At 38.2% G+C, this 20,530-nt stretch overlaps 1 protein-coding gene across 1 annotated transcript; it reads right to left on the bottom strand.

Moving 5' to 3' along the window:
• Positions 1 to 448: 448 nt before the first annotated feature.
• LOC113332388 (L-ornithine N5-acetyltransferase NATA1-like) lies at positions 449 to 1,301 on the bottom strand. The gene has a single exon (XM_026578935.1). The coding sequence runs from the start codon at positions 1,265 to 1,267 to the stop codon at positions 584 to 586; it is 684 nt and encodes a 227-aa protein (XP_026434720.1). The 5' UTR covers positions 1,268 to 1,301; the 3' UTR covers positions 449 to 583.
• Between the last annotated feature and the right edge of the window lie 19,229 nt (positions 1,302 to 20,530).

The following is a 20,530-nucleotide window of genomic DNA, read 5'->3' as shown; positions in this document are numbered from 1 at the left end:
TAGTAGGATGGGAAGCAGTGCAGGAGAACTGGATAAAAATAAATACAAATAGAGCAGCAGAATGACGTCTAGGACTAGCAAGAGCAGGATTAATTTGCAGGAATAACGAGGGGAAGATACTTTTAGCAACGGAAGCACCACTAGGAAATACAACATGAACAAAACCATAGACATAGGGATTACTATTAGCAACAAGATTGGCGATTCAACAACAATGGCCAAGGGTTTGGTTCGAAATGGACTCCCAGACAGTAATACAACTTCAACAACAACAGTCAGGAGACCATCCTCGGTATCCCAAAAGTATGATGAAAGAAAGAAATGAACTCATGCGACAAATACCCCATAAAAGATTACCACATGCCTATCATGAAGCAAATCAAGCGGCGAACGAACTTGCAAATCAGACCGTCAAACAACAGGCACAACACTCAACTACCCAATCCACAAAAGTATCGAAAAATGTATGCTCACCATTTCTGTTAAGCATTACACATGCAAATACCACTTGGATTAAATTCCCAAGAAATGTAACAGTAGTTTACCTTTCAAGAAAAATAAATAAATAATCATATTTCAAATTTTAGTTTCCTCCATAAGCCTCGAGGGCTTTACCAACCAACCTACAAACACCCCATTCATTCATAACCTCAGCGCCAATACCTTCTTCATAAAATTTGATAGCCTTCTGATTCCATTTCAAACAAATCCAATCAACCCGACAAAACCCCAACTTCACAGCCTGAGTTGCCACTGCTGATAACAACATTTTTCCAAACCCTATCCCTCTATAAAATTCCCTTACAAATAAATTATCTACGTGAAAACCTTGTTTTGCTAAAAAAGCTGGATAATTTGGGAAGAAGATAACCCAACCAACAACAACAATATCATGGCCATCAAAATCACTATCGAGATTCCCTACCTTAAAAACGTTAGAATCCAGGTCTTTGATTGGTTCTTGGAGATCAACAGTCTTTACAATAGGAGTATAGTGAAGATTCTTGGAATGCTTGTCCTGTGGAAATGGGTGCTGAGAAACTTCGAGGATAAAACAAGTAACTGATTGAAATGGAAGAGATTTGAAGAGGGTGGCTGATAGTGATTTTTCGGTAGCTTCGAATAAGTGTTCAAAACGTTCAAATACGGCCAGTTGATATATCAATTTGTGTATATGTGGAACATCTGAAATTTCGCCAAGGCGGATTCTTGCGAACACTGATAAATTTTTGGCAACATGGTTTCGGCCATTTAAAATGGCAGCCATGATTCCCACTCGAGCTAAGTTGGTGTTCAAGGGAGTGATAGCAAGATAATAGTTGCCGATGTTGGTGATTAACTTTTCTTTATATAGAGGAAAGAAACTGATGCATCGAGGATAGCTCAAATAGTATTCACAAAATTGGTTAGAAAGACCAAAATCTACAATTCTTGAGTGAAAAGGACATTTAGATTTTGAAACTGTTTAAATGGACAATAATGTAAAAATAGCCAGCATGGATCCAGTTTCATTCTTGCTATTTTTTTTTGGTGTCCATTTCATCAATAATAAATTTTAATCGTCTATTTGAACCATGTTTTAAAAATATTTGGACAAATGACCCATTTTTCGAATAATATTTGCTCATTTCCATCCACTAATGCCTTATCTATGACGACTTTAAAGCCATCAGAAATGTTCTCGGGTCAGATATGTGGTCATGGTTGCATCGAGGATAGCAGCTCATTCTCATTCACTGGTGCCCTATCTATGCCTACTTTTGTGAATTTTCCTCTCAGTCCGATTTTGCTTGTGCATATTGCCATTTTAAGAGGCTGTTCAGATAACACTTAAAAAATTATTTTTTTTTGACTTCAGAAAGATTAATAATCGAAAATTATTATCAGCGATATAATCTCTAAATGAATTCTAAAAGCAAAAAAATTAACATCTTTTTTTGTACTTGTGACTTCCGGATTAGGCTTTTGCTTCTGCTATCCAAACAACGGACAACTATTATTTTTTACTTCTTCCATTTAGTGTCCTACGAGCAAATGCAGTGGTGCGACCATATCCAAAAAGTAAAAACCAAAAAAAACTAAAACAAATGGGTTTAATCCGTGGTGCGACGTTATGGTGGAGGAGTAAATTTGGTGGAGCGTAATGATATGCTAACGCTTAAAGTGGGACGCAACTTTAAAGAGAGTTCAGAGTGGGCGCAACTTTAAACTGAGCTTGATTTCTAGGCTTCACTCCATACGGAAGCAACTTTAATCTGCGCCTGAATTTCGAACGTAGTCCTAAATTCCGCCCCACATCGAACGCAAGTAAGATTTGTGTCTCATTTCTGGCTTAGTCCTAATTTACGCTCCACCAAATCCAAACTAAAGACCAAATATGGTTTGGTTTTTGGTTTTAGTCTAGATTTTGATCTTTGGTCCGTTCCATAGTGGTCGATATCTGGTCCAGTTTTTTGGTTTTGGTCGTCGACTGTGGTTGCTCTAAATTTAACACAAAATTGGTTAAAAAGACCAAAATCAACAATTCCTGGGTGAAAAAGACATATAAAATTTGATACTATTTAATAGGACGAGAATGTAAAAATAGCCATGATGTAAACAGTTTCATCCTGCCTATTTTGAAATACTTTTTCTTATTTTTAATTTACGTCAGGATGCATCCAGTTTCATCCTCGCTCTTTTTTAAGTTTAAGCCAGGATGAATCCAGTTTCATTCTTCTATTTTTTTTTTGTGTCCATTTCACCCACACTAATTTTTACTCGTCCATTAGAATCATGTTTTAAAAAGAACCGTTTTTTGGGGACCATGACTTTTTTGTGGGGGACCATGATTTTATTTTGGGTAAAACATTAGAAGTAAATCTAGGTCACCCCTTATCTAGATATTTATATTAATACCTAAATTACCCTCCTGATTAATTTTGGGTAATGATTAGTTAGTGTTAATAATAGTTACTATCATGATTAGTAAAATGATTAAGTTAAAGATAATTAGTAAGATTAAAAAATCAGATGGTTTTTTTAAAAGAAGTAGAACTATTGAGAGAGTAAAGTTAGAGAATATGAAGAAGGAAAACATGAAAAACGATCGATTTTACCAACCACAACCAGAGGAAGAGTATTTGGGTACCCAGGTATGCTTTAAGCTTAGATAATGTTGGTTGAATTGCTCCAAATTTTTAAAAAACTGTAAATTTTTAGAGTAGATTTGGGCTTGTTCGGTTACCTTATGTGAAGAACAGGTTACCGAACTCATCTGAAAGTGTAGTTCGGGTGCTTTTATTCAAACACGCAGGTTACCGAACTCACTCTTTAATGGAGGTTTTTAGTCGTTCGGTTAACAGACATGTTACCGAACTTTGTTTATAGGATTTACAAAGTAATGTTTGGTTGGTTCGCAAACTTTAACCCAACAACATATCTAACTGAACTCCACATGTATGCGATTAGTGAAGAGTTCGGTTTGTTAAGATTTTTTGCGAACAAACCGAACATAGTGGGACAAGTTCGGTTAAATTGAAACTCAACATAGTAGGCAAAATAGCACAGTTCGGTTACATTGGATATTTTTTTTCTTTTTGTAATATAGGTAGAGTTCGGTTACTAGATAGTTTTAGAATTTTTTGCGAACCAACCGAACAGAGTAGGAAAAGTTCGGTTAAATCATAACTCAACATAGTGGGAAAAATAAAACAGTTCGGTTACATTTTTTTTTTTTTGTATTATGGGTAGAGTTCAGTTACTAATTAGTTTTAGAATTTTTTGGGGACCAACCGAACACGATATATTGGTATTCAATGAGGAGTTCGGTTGAAACTATTTTTTGCGAACCAACCGAACTCAGAGTTTGGTTACGAAAAAATTAAATTCGTGATAACCGAAGTGTTCTTCGTGTTCTTGGTTTCAGAATGTTCGGTTACAAAACTAGTTTTTTTAAAACTATTCTTAACCGAACATGCCACTTTAACTTCAATTTAAACCATATTTTGATGATTTCTACTCAATTTTCCCAATCAAAGAACCAATTAAAAAGATTGATGAGTTTTTCAATCGAACGAGGAATGTCAAGGAAAGAGAGAAGAAGACGAGAAATTTTTTTTTTTTCAAAACTAAAAATTTCGATTTCCCCTCCCAATTTTGATTTTGATTTTGGTTAATAAATTTATTTAGATTAGATGTATATGATTAGATTTATATAGTTATTAAGTTAGTTTTAATTTAAAGGGCAAATGTGTATTTACCTAATTTTAGGACACCCCTTATAAGTATAGGGAGGTTGGCCTAATAAGATCATGGTCTCCCAAAAAAATCATGGTCCCTAAGAAATGGTTCTTTAAAAATATTGGGACAAATGATCCATTTTGGGTAAATTTAATTGGACGGCCCATGTAAATTTTATTTTCTTCAGTTTCACGGATTTTTTATTTTCGGAATTTAAAGAGAAGACAAAAAGTTATATCCTAGAAAAGCCAATAACAATCAATTGCGGAGCTATGTATAAGTTTTGGGTGGTCATGGCCACGACAACATTTCGAAGAGTTTCCATTATAATAGGTAACTTTGGTCCTGTATTTTCTAAGTTGTAGCTAGTGGCCCCACAAAGATCGCAATAAATTCCAAGAAGATATTTTCTATAGCAACATATATCCTAGTTATTCTTAAAATTAATTACAGTGTTCGTATTCTTTTCGTACTCGAAAGGTTATAGCCCCACAAAATAATTTAAAAACGCTAGATGTTTATGTCGATATGTGTATAAAATAATTATCTAAAATTACAATTATCATGAAAGCCTCCGTACCTTGGAATTTGGTTTAAAAATTGGAGGTCACCGAACCGAACAACAAAACTAAGTGATTTTCAACATATTCATTTAACAATCCCAGCACAGCAGAAAAATCATTTTCTACTATGCTTAATATCAAAATCCATCTCAGTAGCAAGATGGATGACTATTTTTTAATGATTCTTTAATAAAAAGATGCTGGATTTTTCAAAAAATAAAATATTTTGTTGCAAGTTGATTTGTAAATGGCCCCTCAATCGTTTGACTCCTGGCTCGGCTGCTGATATCAGTCAACCACTGGTCTTGGTACAATTACTCAATGAACTGTTGATATCAATAATTCTGAATTGTACATACATATCAATAATTCATTGTAGTGGTGAATTATACATATCAATAATTCATTGTAGTGGTGGTGGCTTTTGATTAAGGCCCGACAAAAGCTTAAATCATTTGGTATCAACAGTAAAATACCCAATCAATAATTCATTGTAGTGGTGGTGGCTTTCGAATTCGCCATTATTGAAATACCCAATCAATATAGTATTATATGCCATTATATCTGGATTCGGCATCTCATCAAATAACTTCTTTGCTGAGTACATGTCTCCCTCGCCAATATAACCAACCAGAAACCATGGTGTTCCAAATAATTACATCACGATCCGGTGTTAAATCAAAGAGGGCACGTGCATTTTCAATGTCACCGGATAAAATGTAGCCAGACATCATCGTAGTCCAAGCTACAATATTTCTTTCAGGCATTACATCAAACATAGAACGTGCTGATTTTACTTGTCCAATAGTTGAATACAAATCAATCATTGAAATGCTAATAAATGGATTATCCTGGAACCCAGCTTTAATCACAAAGCAATGAACTTTCTTACTTTCAACCAAATCCGCAAGCTTCTTACAGGATTTGATCACAAATGGGAAAGTAAAGCAATTCGGTTTAACATCTCTATTCTTCATCTGATTAAGTATAGAGTTACAAAGGAAAACATTTGGTTCAGTAATTTGATCGAACACTCGACGTGCATACCAAACGACCTTAAACTCTACACAAGCTGCAACCAATTTTGGTGCAATGTATTCACAAAGCTGTTTTAAACATCCACTACACAACTCTCTCTTTCTCTCGTAGTTCACGGTTTACGATCCATACCAGAGTATGGGTAGAACTGTCAAAGAATTGACTGAATCAAGTGATCTTATATCCCTATTCTGTTGGAAATGTTGGGTTAAAAGAGAGGATGAAACACTAGGAGAAATGTTGTATTTACGGCTTCAAGGCTCGATGAAGACATTCTTTCGGACAATTATTTCGACCCTCCCAATAAATTGGCGTTTACAAACGGCCATGTGAAATATTGTCGTCGGGATATAATGAAGCCTGTAACATCATTGGATTCAAGGTTTGTACCCCTTGACTCAACCAAGAACACACAAGAACATAATTTTGATGATGCTTAGAAGAGAAAAAACAAATTTTTTTGATGCTATTCACTGGGGCGGAGCCAAGAATTTTGTTATGGGTGTGCAAACAAAATTAGGGGGGCAAAAAAGCAAAAATATGCTTAGTATATAGAAATTTTTTTCTTATTGGGCCAAAAATAGGCTTTGGAGCCAGCTGGGCATGGGGTGCAAATGTACACCCTTGTAATGGGTTGGCTCCGCTCCTGGATGTCTCTTCATTTCCTAAAGACACATAAGGTGTCAACTGAGAATGGTTGTGTATTTTGTGAACCATCACACCCATTAGAGGTGCCTCTTCATCCCCAACAAACATCCATTGTGTCAATTCGACACAAGACGCTTCCCCGTCGTAGCGGCGAACCAAACACGAAAACCCTTTTATTTTCTAAGGTATTGAAAATATCCAACAATCTGCCCATATTTTCAAAAAGCAAAACAGAAAATAAAGTAAAACTTAACAGAACATGAGTGGCTGCATCACTCAAGTGACTACCTACGTATTCGAGTGGGATCAAGCCAACGCAGTCAAGCAAAGTTGAGAAATAAGCATCATCGTAGAAACTAATACATAAATGATAGGTATCTTTTGGATTTGAACCTTCACTTAGTGTAAGAAATTCAAAGCCTTATCGAGGTTCAGTGGTGAAACTAGTCTTGAATCAAGTACCCCTTGCGATAAAACCGGAATCTCCAGTCATACTGATTTCAGAGATTGTGTGTTCTGTAGCTCAGCACGTTAATGGCCATGTGCTATATCCTGGATTCAGGAGTCTGCTTTAGAGAACGGTCTTATTCTCCTAGGAAACAACTAGATTTCCATATTCATATAGGTAAATCTCGAAGGTGCTTCTGCGAGGCACCTTGTGATAAAAGTTACACTTATTAAGGATTTTCATCCATCCTTTTTTCTTGCAGAATCACTGCACTAAACAAAAATGAGAAGTTTTTACTTAGTGCACCATAATCACATCCATAACTTGTTGGTACCACATTGAACCTTGTTTATCTTTTTCAAAACATAGGTTGGGTTTCTGCTATGGGTGATCAACCTTCTTCACAGACCTTAGTCTCATTTCTGGATACTTCATTGGAAATATTTCCTTTGGGAGACTCTTCATAAATATGTTTGCCAAGTTTTTCTCCGCTTCAAGGGTTAACTGCAATTACTCCTTTTTTGTTTAATTGACTTACCGTTCAATGTCCAGGACTTGTATGTCTCGTATTTTCATTATAAGTCTTTTTAGAGACGTTATAGATATCATAGCTTGATTCAAAATTAATCAAGACTGCTTGAGATGGCTTCTTCCAAAATTGGGATCTCTAAAGTTAGGTCTAAGTCCACTACACCAAATTTAGGATATAACAACTCAGATTCGAAACAGAAATGTAACTGTGGCGAATTTTCAGTTGTGAATTTATGTTGCTAAACATTCGCAACAGTTCACTGCTGTTGCTACTGTCGTAACTGTTTAACTTCTGTTGCGATTCGCAACTGTTTTTATTTCACGCATGTGAGCTAAGCGTGTGGTAGTAAACAACCGGAAACACTTTTTTTACTGATTTGTTTCACGCATGCGAATCGTCTGTGTGCATAATCGATATTATCCTTGGAAAATATCTTCTCGTCTTCAAAAACACACTGATCCTCTCTCTCTCTCACTCTCTGTGAACTCTCCCGCCATTAATCTGAAGAAGATCTCTCCCGCCATTGAAACTCTCCCCACCTTGAATCCAGGTTCGTGTATTTTGGTATATCTTTATTTATATCCATTAATAATGATATTTCTGTTAGGGGTTGGTAGATTAATGGCAGGGATGACACTGGGGGTGGCTTAGGGGTGCTCCAGCCACCCCCAGATCTCAAAAACTCACCCAAAAACCATTTTTTCATGTGTAAGTTTTGGAAAAAAAATAATAGCCCCTTAGGAATTAAATGTTTAGCCCATAGTGTTATTCTAGCCCACCTAGACTTCTAATCCTGCTTCCGTCGCTGATTAATGGTTAGGGTTTTGTGTATTTGGAGTTAAATCGAGTTTTCCCGTATCTATATTCTCTAAATTAAAACCCTAATTTCGTTGGAAATAGATACCCTATTTTCAGAGGAAACCAGTAGATCTGAATTTCATTTCAGATTTGGAAAGAAATTAAGATTTTGATTTGGGGGTTTTGTTAGGGTTTTTCTAAATCGTGTTTGTATAAATTTTCAATGAATTTTCTTTTTATTTCATACAAATTGCTCTATGTTGGGTTTGATTTTGTACAAACTTTTTCAGGTAAAGTTAGGGTTTACAAAAAGAAAATTCATCTTTATCTTTGATTGTTTGATTTTGTGGATATAGTGTTTTAATTATCATTTGTTTTTTTATTGTAGCAATCAGTAGAAGCCCATTCAGCATATTCACTAGCATTTGTTGAAGATCCTCAGGTATAACTTCTCCCTCATTTTGTTGTTAATGAAGTTATAAAAAGCCATTTTGTTGTCACTGCTAAATTTGTCCCCCTCCTTATTTTATCTACATTCCAGAACGAGCAATTTATTGAATTATGAACTTCGTGATGCTATGAATATGTAATGGTAAAAAAATTATGATTACTGTAAAACTAATTTGAATTAAGCAATCTTTGTATCTTTAATTTTCATTTTAGAAGTTGCTTTGATCTCTTTCTGGAATCAGGTGTATAGTAAGACTGTAAGAGGCGTGTACTTGTAAATGGAAACCTTGTTTGGTGTGTTTTTAGTTGGTGAATCCTGTTATCATTTATGTGTGTAAGGATTCAGTTTGCTATGAATTGATATTATAAGTCTAAGTATCAACAAAATTTGAAACCTAGTTTCCTTGTATTAGCCACAAATATGTATTAGATGTAGTATGATAATTTCCAGCCGGACACTAATTATTTGTTGGTCATTGTTGGATCTTTTAAGTATTGTTTGTACCCTATCCAAAATAGCACTCGTACGTATCGCATGAAGCTTATAATGGAAGCTTAAATCCGATTTATTGTGGAAGCCGGTAGGTTTATTAGGGAAATCAGTGGGTTTGTTTTGGAAACCCACAAGGCTTATTGTAAAAGTCTGGATTGGTTTATTATGGAGACCGGAAGGTTTATGGTAGAAACCCACTTGGCTTAATATGGAAGCCCAAATTGGTTTATGATAGAAATCCACCTGGCTTAATATGGAAGCCCAAATATCCATGGGTAAAAAGATCTTAATAGAGAGGTTAAGATTTTTATGGAATAATTATTATAGATAATTATTAAATATTATTTAAGATAAATCCTGATGGAAGGAGGATCATTATCTTAAGTAGTAATAATTATTATTCAAGATAATAATTATTTAGGATAAATGTGGATTATGATAAATATTAGGGTTTATCATGAATCTGTTTGTTATTTGGGATGAATACAGATGAGGGAGGTTATTTGGATAACTATTGAAACCCTAAAGTTACATCTCTTTCTGCCTATATATAGAGGTTAAATCTCAACCCAAAGGGAAAAAACCGATTCTTTTCACCACAATATACTTGCACAGAACATCCGCTGACTTTAGCATCGGAGTGTTTTTGCAGGTACCCCCACCACTCTGATCAATTCTTTGGAGATTCTTCGTCAACGGCAGCGATTGGATCAACCTTCCCGCATCTCGGAGATTGTTGGAGTGAATATTTTTGCACCAACATCTTTTGGCGCCGACTAAGGGGACTACGAAGAAAATATCGTGCTCCCCAATTGATAGAAGTCGTTCTCAAGTGATTTTCGAAACTAGGGTTTCAAAATCATTGTGAACAAGGAGTTACAGAAGGTTTCACAACCTTTATAGAAGTTGCAGGAAGTCCCAGCGACGTAACAGAAAGTTGCAGGAGCTTCTGAACACTTTCAGAAAGTTACAGGAGGTTCCAACAACGTACCAAAAAGTTGTTGTTTTTCCAGCGACGTACCAAAAAGTTGTTGTTTTTCCAACGACGTACCGAAAAGTTGCAGGGATTACTGAACACTTTCAAAAAAGTTGCTGAAAGATCCAGAACTTTTTCAGAAGGTTGCGGGAAGGTCCAAAAACGTCGCAGAAGGTTCTGCCAAAGTTGGAAAAGAAAAGTTTGAAAGAAAAGAGAAACGAATGGAGGCATCAGGAGCAGATCGACATAAGATGGATGTAGATCTACCTGCTGGGAATCAATCGAATCAACAAGCAAATACTCGAACTTTAAGAAGCGCTTTTGTCCAAAGCTTCGACGGGAGGGATGGGAGATCGGCGTCGGTGTCATCATCAACATCAGCTTCTCGTTCACGTTCAGAGGGGTTTGTTCCTAGGGTGAACTACGTGTTGGTAAACAGATCTCCACCTCCTACCACCAGCAGAAGAGACCGTCGTCAAGGAGAATCTTCAGGCCAACATCCGAGCAACCAGGTCCTTCGAGAAGGGGATATTGCTAGCATAGGTGTGCGTGCTCGAGCTAACAATCCACCTGTTTTAGTCAGTCTAACACCACACCAGACGTACAGAACAACGTTCCACCTACGGGAAATAACCCGCTGGTGATGCCTATCGATTTAACAGTTCGTGAGCGGCTGCAGGAACTGGAAAGAGAGAACAAACGACTCAAATTTGCTTTGGAGAAAATAAGGGAGCTTGAAGCACCAGCAAACTCACGTTCTGGAAGTGGGAGGACAAATCGTCACCGAGGTCCAGATAGTCCACGAAGAAGAAATGAAGTTATTGATGATCGCTGGCGAAGTAGGTATGATGGAAGAAGAGTTGAGGATGAAAGGGACCGTTTACAAAGTCGTAGTCGACGAGGAAATAACCTTTATGAACGTTATACTCCAAATGATGATTATTATTATGGAGTTGAAAGTGGTAGTCAGGCAGGGACCAGTCGTAGGAGGCAGGGACTGAGAATTGATCGAACCAATGATGGGTACTCAAAGAGATCAAGGCGTGAAAGAGATCATTCCAAAAGGAGAACAGACCTTGTTAGGAATGAACAAATTCGCAAGGAAACGGAGGATGACTCGGAGAAGGACGAAGTGCTTAGCAGAAAGAAGCTTAACGCCATGATTGATGAGTTGTTAACGCAAAAGAAATCTAGGGATGAAGAGAAGCAAATCTTATCCATGAATAAGTCAATGGATTCTCCATTTGTTGGGAAGATAAGGCGATTCCGCCCACCCTCAAACTTCAGCCAGCCTCAGTTCAAAGAATTTTTTGACGGCAAGAATGGGAATCCAGTGGAGCACGTCCAGCGTTTTCAAGCCTCGATGAGTTTGTGGGGATACAGTGACGAACTACTTTGAAGAACTTTTCCAATGACTTTGACGGGTAAGGCTCTAACTTGGTTCTCACATTTCTAATTCAATCAAGGATTTTGGAATGTTGTCGGATGCCTTTTTCGAGCAGTACAAAATTAATCTCGGGAGCAAGAAGGGAAGCATCCATCTATTCCTCTTGCATAGGGAACCTGACGAAAGTCTAGATGATTTTAATATAAGGTTCCGTCAGGAAGTAAGCGAATTTGGAAAAGTTGATGAGAGTTTCGTGATAGAAGCATACAAAAATGCAATGGAGTATGATGAATTCAGAATTTACAATTCATTAACAGTCCAACCAGTTGGAAGCCTCAGAGAGTTGTATGACAAGTCTGATAGATATGCTAAGGCAGAGAAAGAAAAGAAAGCAAAGTTATCGCGAACAGCAAGAAGGACAATGGTCGAGGGACCGGCGAAACCGAAACAACAATTTGAAGGTAATACCAAAAACAAGAGCCATGAAGGTCCATCAAGGAAGGTGAGAAACAATGAAGATTCACGTAAGCCGCAAGAAAAGAAAAGAGTAAAGTTTCCCAAGCTGAATATTGGACTTGGGGAACTTATTAAGAAGATTAAAGACTCGATGCCCATTCCGGAGCCCCTACCAGCGGAAACAAGGGATAAGAGAGATAAGAATAAATATTGTGCTCATCACAAAGATCATGGGCACAATACAGATACTTGTCGTGCTCTCGCAGCGGAAGTCCAGAAAATGATTAAAGAAGGAAAGCTGCAGCAATACGTGAAGAATAGTCCGACACAAGTCAACACACTGGCCAACACTCTAGATTTACGAGAGATTAGAGTGAGCCACGCAAGAGTTAACACAACTTCGAGAAAGGCTCAGGAGAATGCTACACGGTTGAAGTTACGTCATATTAACGATTGGCGAGTATCGAACAAGGTCGATTATGCCAGTCTGATTCGTACGGAGACCTTGGAAGAGGGGAAAACTGAGATTTCTTTTTCGAACGCTGATCTTGCTGGAGTATATCAACCACATAATGATGCAATCGTGATTCTAGCTCTCATTGGGATGTATAAGGTACGTCGAGTTCTGGTTGATACTGGAAGTTCAATTAGCGTCATATTCTCGGGAGCATACTCTTCAATGAATTTGAGCGAGAGGAAAGTTGAAGCAGATGATAACCCTATCATTGGATTCAGTGGAGAAACGATGACAGCAATAGGAAGGATTAATATGCCTACGATGGTGGGAGGAAGGACGGTTATGCAATATTTCTCGTTGCTAGATTGTCGTGCACCTTACAACGCTATCTTAGGGAGTGATTGGATCCATGCAATGGAGGCGGTAACTTCCACTGTCCACCAGTGCTTGAAGTTAATTACTCCAGCAGGGGTGATGAAGGTTAGAAGCGACTAGGTGGCATCTCATAAATGTCACGAAAGCGCAATGAAGGAGTATATAAAGTCAGAACTAAAGGGTTCAGAAATACTCCAGGTGGAAAAGAAATTGTAGCAATCACAGTGCTTCCCGACCTCTTATCAAGGAAGAGGAAAGGAAGGACCACCAACTATTGAGGAGTTGGTGGAAGTGCAAATTGGGGATCAGAAGGAGCAGACAACGTTTATCGGAGCAGAATTGCCGTTAGGCGAAAGTGAAAGATTAATCACCCTACTGAAAAATAATAAAGATGTCTTCGCTTGGAGTCTCAGGCACATGCCAGGTATTGACCCCGACATCGCATGCCATCGGTTGAATATCAGTGAAGGATTTAAACCAGTGAGGCAGAAGCCACGAAAAATGGCTCCGGAACGTAAGGAAAAGGTTGCTGAGGAGATTGACAGGATGTTAGAAGCAAGAATAATAAGACCCGTCAAGTAACCAGAATGGTTAGCAAATATTGTAGCAGTTCCGAAGAAAAATGGGAAAATTCGGGTATGTATTGATTTTACAAATTTGAATAAAGCATGCCCAAGCGATCCTTACCCCATACCCAGGATCATTGAGTTAGTAGACTCTACCTCGGGATTTGAAAGATCGGCATTCATGGACGGATATTCTGGTTATAATCAAATTCCATTGTATGAGGAAGATCAAGAACATACGGCGTTCATAACAGACAAAGGGATATATTGTTACCTCGTTATGCCATTTGGTTTGAAGAACGCAGGAGCAACTTATCAGTGTCTCGTGGATGAAGTGTTCCAGGATATGATCGGAAAAACCATGGAAGTTTACATCGACGATATGGTGGTCAAGTCCAAAAAGAAGGAATCTCAACTTATGGACTTGAAAAGAACCTTTGATCGGCTCCGGTAATATGGGATGAAGTTAAACCCATCGAAGTGCTCTTTTGGGCTCACATCTGGGAAGTTCCTTGGGTATATGATGACACAAATAGGAATTGAAGGCAATCCAGAACAAATTAGAGCAATTTTGGAGATGCCATCGCCAAGAAACAAAAAGGAAATACAAAGGCTTACAGGGAGATTAGCAGCGTTGAATAGATTAATTTCTCGGTTTTCAGACAAATGTAAGTCCTTTTTCTTAGCCTTAAAGAAGGCCGAAAAATTTGGTTGGAATGAGGAGTGTGAGCATGCATTTAACGAAATAAAACAATATTTAATCTCACCGCCAGTCCCCACAAGTCCAAAGACTGGCCATACAGTCTACATCTATTTGGCTGCAAGTGATTATGATGTTAGTGCAATATTGTTTGTTCGAGAGTCGGAGGAGAGGCCAGTCTAATTCGTTAGCAAATCACTAACAGATGCTGAGACTAGGTACTCAAAAATAGAGAAAATGGCATTAGCTCTTATGCATGCAGCAAGGCGTTTAAAGCCATACTTCGAAGGACGGCGACTTGTGGTTTATACTGAGTACCCGTTAAAGAAAGTATTAGGGAGAACTGATGACTCCAGCAGGATGGCCACATGGGATACTTATCTCGGTGCTTACACCATTGATTATGAGCCAAGAACAGCCGAGAAAGGGCATGCAATAGCATCGCTGATGGCGGAATTCCCAGTAGATGACATTCCAGTTTCAGAATCCATACTCGAGGAAGAAATCTTGCATGATACGGAAAGTATACTGCCTATCCCGCTACCGTGGGAACGCATAAACATTTACAAGAAGTCTTCAAAAGCAACTGGGGTGCAAATGGGTAATAAGGACTCGATGATGACACCCAAAGGTGATAGTGGAATGTGGAATATCTACACAGACGGATATGCAAATACCGACGGGGCAGGTATTGGGTGTGTGCCGATTTCACCCGAAGGATTACGGATTGATAAGGCTGTCTGATTGAGATTTACAGCCTCAAACAACCAAGATGAATACGAGGTTGTAAGTTCAGTCTTAAAAACTGCTATTCACTTGGGGGCGCGGAAGGCTTAAAATTGCTATGCACAAAGCGATGGACAGGCCAAGGAGACTAATAGGGTTATCTTGGATAACCTAAATAAAACCTTGGACAAAGCCAAGGGAAGATGGATGGAATTCTTGCCTGGGGTTTTGTGGGCATATAGAACCACACCAAGACGATCAACAGGATTTTCACCGTTTACACTAGCATACGGTACGGAAGCAGTACTGCCTGTGGAACTATTGGTTCCAACCACCAAGACACTAGCGGAAGGGTCGGGTCAAAACTCAGAAATTCTTTAAAAAGACAAGGAGATGATATAAGAGGTCAGGGATGAAGCTTCAAGAAGGTTGGCAATATACCGGCAATCCATGAAGCAGCAGTACAACAAAAAGGTACGAGAACATACTTTTCTTCCTGGAGAGCAAGTCTTGAGAAGGGAAAGTCCTAAATCGTTAGACGAAGGAGGTGGAAAGGTGGGAGAGAATTGGGAAGGACCCTTCCTAATTGATAGACCCGCTAGTGGTGGTGCCTATTGGTTAAGGAATATGAATGGGAGGGAAGAGCCCAAGCCATGGAATTCTTTCAACCTCAAAAAATATTTTCATTAATATAGATTTAATTTCGTATTAATGTAGATTGCATTTCTTCAATAAACTTTTTTCCTACAACTAAAGTGTACTTTCCAAGAGTTGGGGTGAATAATGATTACTGCGCCAGAGTAAGATTTGCAAGCATGAGATATAAGCAAGATTGTCGAGGGCGCCTACATCCGAACAAGGTGTCTTTCCAGAAAAGATTGCTGGTCGACGAGCTAAATATCAAGGTATGAAATGACAAATATTGTATAAGTGTCAACATGGAATTCTCCAGTCAAAGTGAGAAGTTAGAGAAAATAAGCAGACATTCCGTTAAAAAAGGAAAAATAAATTAAGAGTGACAACTGGTCGCTAGGTCCTTACGAAGTAGTAAAAGGTTCATTGGTGTGCATCTACGGGAAGGGAAATAATGTCTAGAGTCCTATTCTAGCCTAAGAAGAATGGAAGGGAAATTTCTAAAAAAAAAACGCAGGAAACTACTCTTCATTCCTCTTCCGGATCGTAGAGTTTATCGTCAACACCGTCAACGGCTTTTTCGACATCAGAAGGAGCAGCAGCATAACCTCCAAGGCCTTTAACCTTAATATTGGCAAGATTGCGTTTCTTACGCATCAGCTTCATAGCATTGTCAGCATCACGACCCTTTGCGTGGAGGCCTTCGATCTGGCGCTTCAATCTGTCATTCTCGCGCTCGAGACGGTGCAAGGCAAGTTCATGAGCTTTTTGTCTCCTGACTAAGGCCTCGTAATGGAGCTCACCAACCTTTCGAACAAGTGAAAGACCCTGCAAGGAGATAGGTTAAACATTACGGAAGAATTCGGAATTCAACAAGGAAGCAAGACGTATAAATTAGTAAAACACTTACGGCGAGGTGAAATTGAGCTGCACGGTCAAGAGCTTGATCTATGTCAGTCATCTGGTCGTAAAAATAACGATCTACCGGCAGCATACCGGAGAGCATAATGCCGCGAGCTATAGTTGGGTTCTGAATGGCCGAATCACCAATAGTCACCGCAGAGCCTGTTGACATGTACAAGCCTGGGTGAAAAGGAGCATCTTCGAATGGCAGACGAGGTTGTTTTGGTGTTTTTGAGGGAGGTGTAGCAGGGTTGTACTCAGGCGACGAACAAGGATCGTTGGCTCTATTGATACTTCCAAGCTCGTCGTCATTTATTGACACTAAGAAAGGTATTTTGCTTCCCACCTCAGCAGTACCAGCATCTGCATTAGGAATAGAAGTTTGTCCGCCTTGTGGCTCCGTGGAAGTTGAGAGGCCAATCCCTGACAGCTGACGGGCGTTTGGTGGCGCATCGTTTGTGACCATCTCCTTGAGCTCTAGTTTTCTGACGGATTGGCCCGACATCTGTCGAATTCCCTTGGCGGTTAGTAGATCGCTTGGGAGAAGTCATGCTGCGGGTATTCAGTGCACCAGACGCTGGTTCTTTAGAAGATTGTTAGTGCTTCAATAGAGACGAAAGATTCAAGGGATGATCAATTAGTAATCTTCGACACGGAAGACGCTTCAAAGGGAAATAAGTAATCAAATACGGGATTAGATGATGTATCGATGTACCATGCAGCGCAAAACAAAGCAAGAGAAATTAAGCTGGCTCTGCAAGTTCGAAAGCTAATGTACTAGAACAAAAAAAAAAAAAAAAAAAAAAAAAAAGAACAAAGCCGCACTTACCCAAGGGAGCTGGCAAGGGAAGAGGGATAGCTGCGGATGTGATTTTTCGACGACTATTCACCCATATTTATACAGAAAGATAAGGGTGGACGGTTGAAGTTTCAAAAGAAATCAAACTCTTTGTTTGAACGGAGACTAGATTCCTGCTGGCTATAGGTACACGGTGAAGGAATATCATAGCCAGATTTATCGTTGTTGTATAGGCTTAGAATTTAAATGAAAACGAGCTCTCTTAGAGTTCTAAGAGCTTTCAAATTCATTAGTTCTGTATGGAGTCATATTCCTCTTGGCAACGGTAGTCGTTGATGGAATATTGCTGTAAAATCTTCGGTCAGTAATGAAGCCAAGATATGTGATGTACGTGGCAAAGCAAAGGCACTGGCGTTATCTGGAAGACTGGACACTTATCGGAGAATTGGCGAGAAGTGAAACCTGGAGAATACGTGTCTCTGTGAGGTGAAACATGTGGGCTTAAGTCACAAGTATTGAGGTTATAAAGTTCCAAGGGACTATTGGAAGCCCATAACCATGATTGGCTTGTGGTTTAGCAAGGACGTACCCATACTTGACAAGCTTCATGTTTAGGTGACGAATTTCAGGTACATATCATGTTTTTCTAAGAATAACAAGATAACATTCTTCAGTTTTCGTAGGAAAGGTCATGCATGATTTGCACTACGATGAGTCATGGTTCGGCTTTAATATTCTTAACTCTTCGAACAATTCGAGAGTTAAGAGGGGGCGATGTTTGTACCCTATCCAAAATAGCACTCGTACGTATCGCATGAAGCTTATAATGGAAGCTTAAATCCGGTTTATTGTGGAAGCCGGTTGGTTTATTAGGGAAACCAGTGGGTTTGTTTTGGAAACCCACAAGTCTTATTGTAGAAGCCTGGATTGATTTATTATGGAGACCAGAGGGTTTATGGTAGAAACCCACTTGGCTTAATATGGAAGCCCAAATTGGTTTATGGTAGAAATCCACCTGGCTTAATATGGAAGCCCAAATGTCCATGGGTAAAAAGATCTTAATAGAGAGGTTAAGATTTTTATGGAATAATTATTATAGATAATTATTAAATATTATTTAAGATAAATCCTGATGGAAGGGGGATAATTATCTTAAGTAGTAATAATTATTATTCAAGATAATAATTATTTAGGATAAATGTGGATTATTATTAATATTAGGGTTTATCATGAATCTGGTTGTTATTTGGGATGAATACAGATGAGGGAGGTTATTTGGATAACTATTGAACCCTAAAGTTACATCTCTTTATGCCTATATATAGAGGTTAAATCTCAACCCAAAGGAAAAAAAACGATTCTTTTCGCCACAATATACTTGCATAGAACATCCGCTGACTTTAGCATCGCAGTGTTTTTGCAGGTACCCCCATCACTCTGATCAATTCTTTGGAGATTCTTCGTCAACGACGGCGATTGGATCAACCTTCCCGCATCTCGGAGATTGTTGGAGTGAATATTTTTGCACCAACAAGTATCACAAAGTGTATGTACTATACCATTACTTCCATGATCTGTTATTCCAACTTCATTAGTTTATCAGAATCTGTCATAATGTAAAACATTGCAATCTGTAAATCACTTCTATTACAAGTAACATTTGTGTTAAACTGAATGCTGACATTGTCTTAGTGAGTAATATATGGAGACTATTGTTAGTTTGTTCGTTATATCATCTGTCCAACTTTTCGGGATTGTTTTTACTGTCTTATTATAAGGTCTACTGCTTCAGTGCCTTGCTAACTTTGCATTTGTTAGTTACTTGACCTTATCTGAATGGGAGAGTGTAACTGATGTATATGCCTTATTTTCTTCATATATGGGGTCGATTATGGAAACTAAGAGCTTCCCAGTAATTCGAGGGTTATAGTTTTTCATGTTACTTCCTATGATTATTTGATATATGATCTTAGGGGTCCATTTGATTGTCATTTACATTTTATGTTCAGCGTTTTTATATTGCAATGACACATGATAGTTCGAATGGTACTGAAGTTTTTCATCATTCAAGAACAATAGTCAACTAGACAGAGTTCTCTGTGATAACTAGCATCAACTAGCAAGGGACCTTCCTGACTACCGTCGGGATTTTGTTTGCAGATTACTAGCAAATAGACACTTCATGCTTGTATAAATATTTCAATTGCTTAATTCAGTAGTTCCCAAGCTGCATCGTTAACCCCTACATGGGTCAGTTACATTTTAGACTCATGACTTAAAATTCAATACTGCGTACTACTTATCGTTATATCATTAACCACTAGGTTCACAACCAACCTAATTACCAAGGTATCTTGCAGATTTCCAGTGTAATGTATTTTTGATCAATGTGGCTACTGATGGATATATTAGTTCTGGGAATTGAATGCCGCATACTACTTGTCCTAGTTCCAACTTTGTCCTCTCTACAAAGTCAATGACCTTTTGAGGATACTGCTAGCTAGTTATTTGTTTCAAGTCTTATCTGTATGGAATTTGTTGCTGCATATGAAGTCCACATTTTCTTAATGCATATGGCTGACAGCTGCAAGTTACTGAATGAAATTACTTCAAAATTCTGTGGAAGCAGATAGTTAAAACTAACCACTTTCAGTAAATTTTGTGGCAGCCATGAGGCCAACGGATAAAATATGCCATCCCAGATTAAATATGCTTTAGCGGCTTATTTTCATGTAAAGGTTGCAGCATCTATAGCACCTTGCTTTATTTTGCTCTTACAATAGTTATCATTGGCTAGACAAATAATTAGCCATGCAGTTTAGCAACTGCAATAGCTTACAGTATATTACTCTTCCAGTAAAGATCATCGAGTGGACTTCATTTTCCTTTTTTATTGAACCCTGCAAAAATTGTTTGAATTTTTTTTTTTTTTATCTTTGCAAACAGTTTTGGAGTCCTGTGAATTTCATAACGTGATCAATGAAAGTCGTGGGTCTTCCTTTCCTTCTTTTTTTTCTTTAAGCTTTTCATTTGTAAGTAATGACACATGTATGGTGAATGCTCATGAACTCTGTTAGATTTCAGTTTAGTACTTCTGCTCCAAATTTTGTAATATGCTATGCGAAAATTTGGGGTTTTGTAATTTAAGTACTTCCAGTAGTGTTCTAGGTCTATCTCTCTAGTTACAGTGCTGACTGCTCTTTGTCTCCTTATTCCGTTTCCATTGTTGAAGTTAAGATATAATCTGGACTCTGTTTTCTAGTATTGGATGAGTCTTGTTTGTCTCATTATTCTACAAACTATGTGTCAACTTAGGGCAATTTTAAGGTCAATAAAAAGGATGTACCATAAATGACACAAA

The sequence above is a fragment of the Papaver somniferum genome, unplaced genomic scaffold (genome assembly GCF_003573695.1).
Source record: "Papaver somniferum cultivar HN1 unplaced genomic scaffold, ASM357369v1 unplaced-scaffold_131, whole genome shotgun sequence".
Taxonomy (NCBI): domain Eukaryota; kingdom Viridiplantae; phylum Streptophyta; class Magnoliopsida; order Ranunculales; family Papaveraceae; genus Papaver; species Papaver somniferum.
This window is presented reverse-complemented; position numbering and strand designations above follow the sequence as displayed.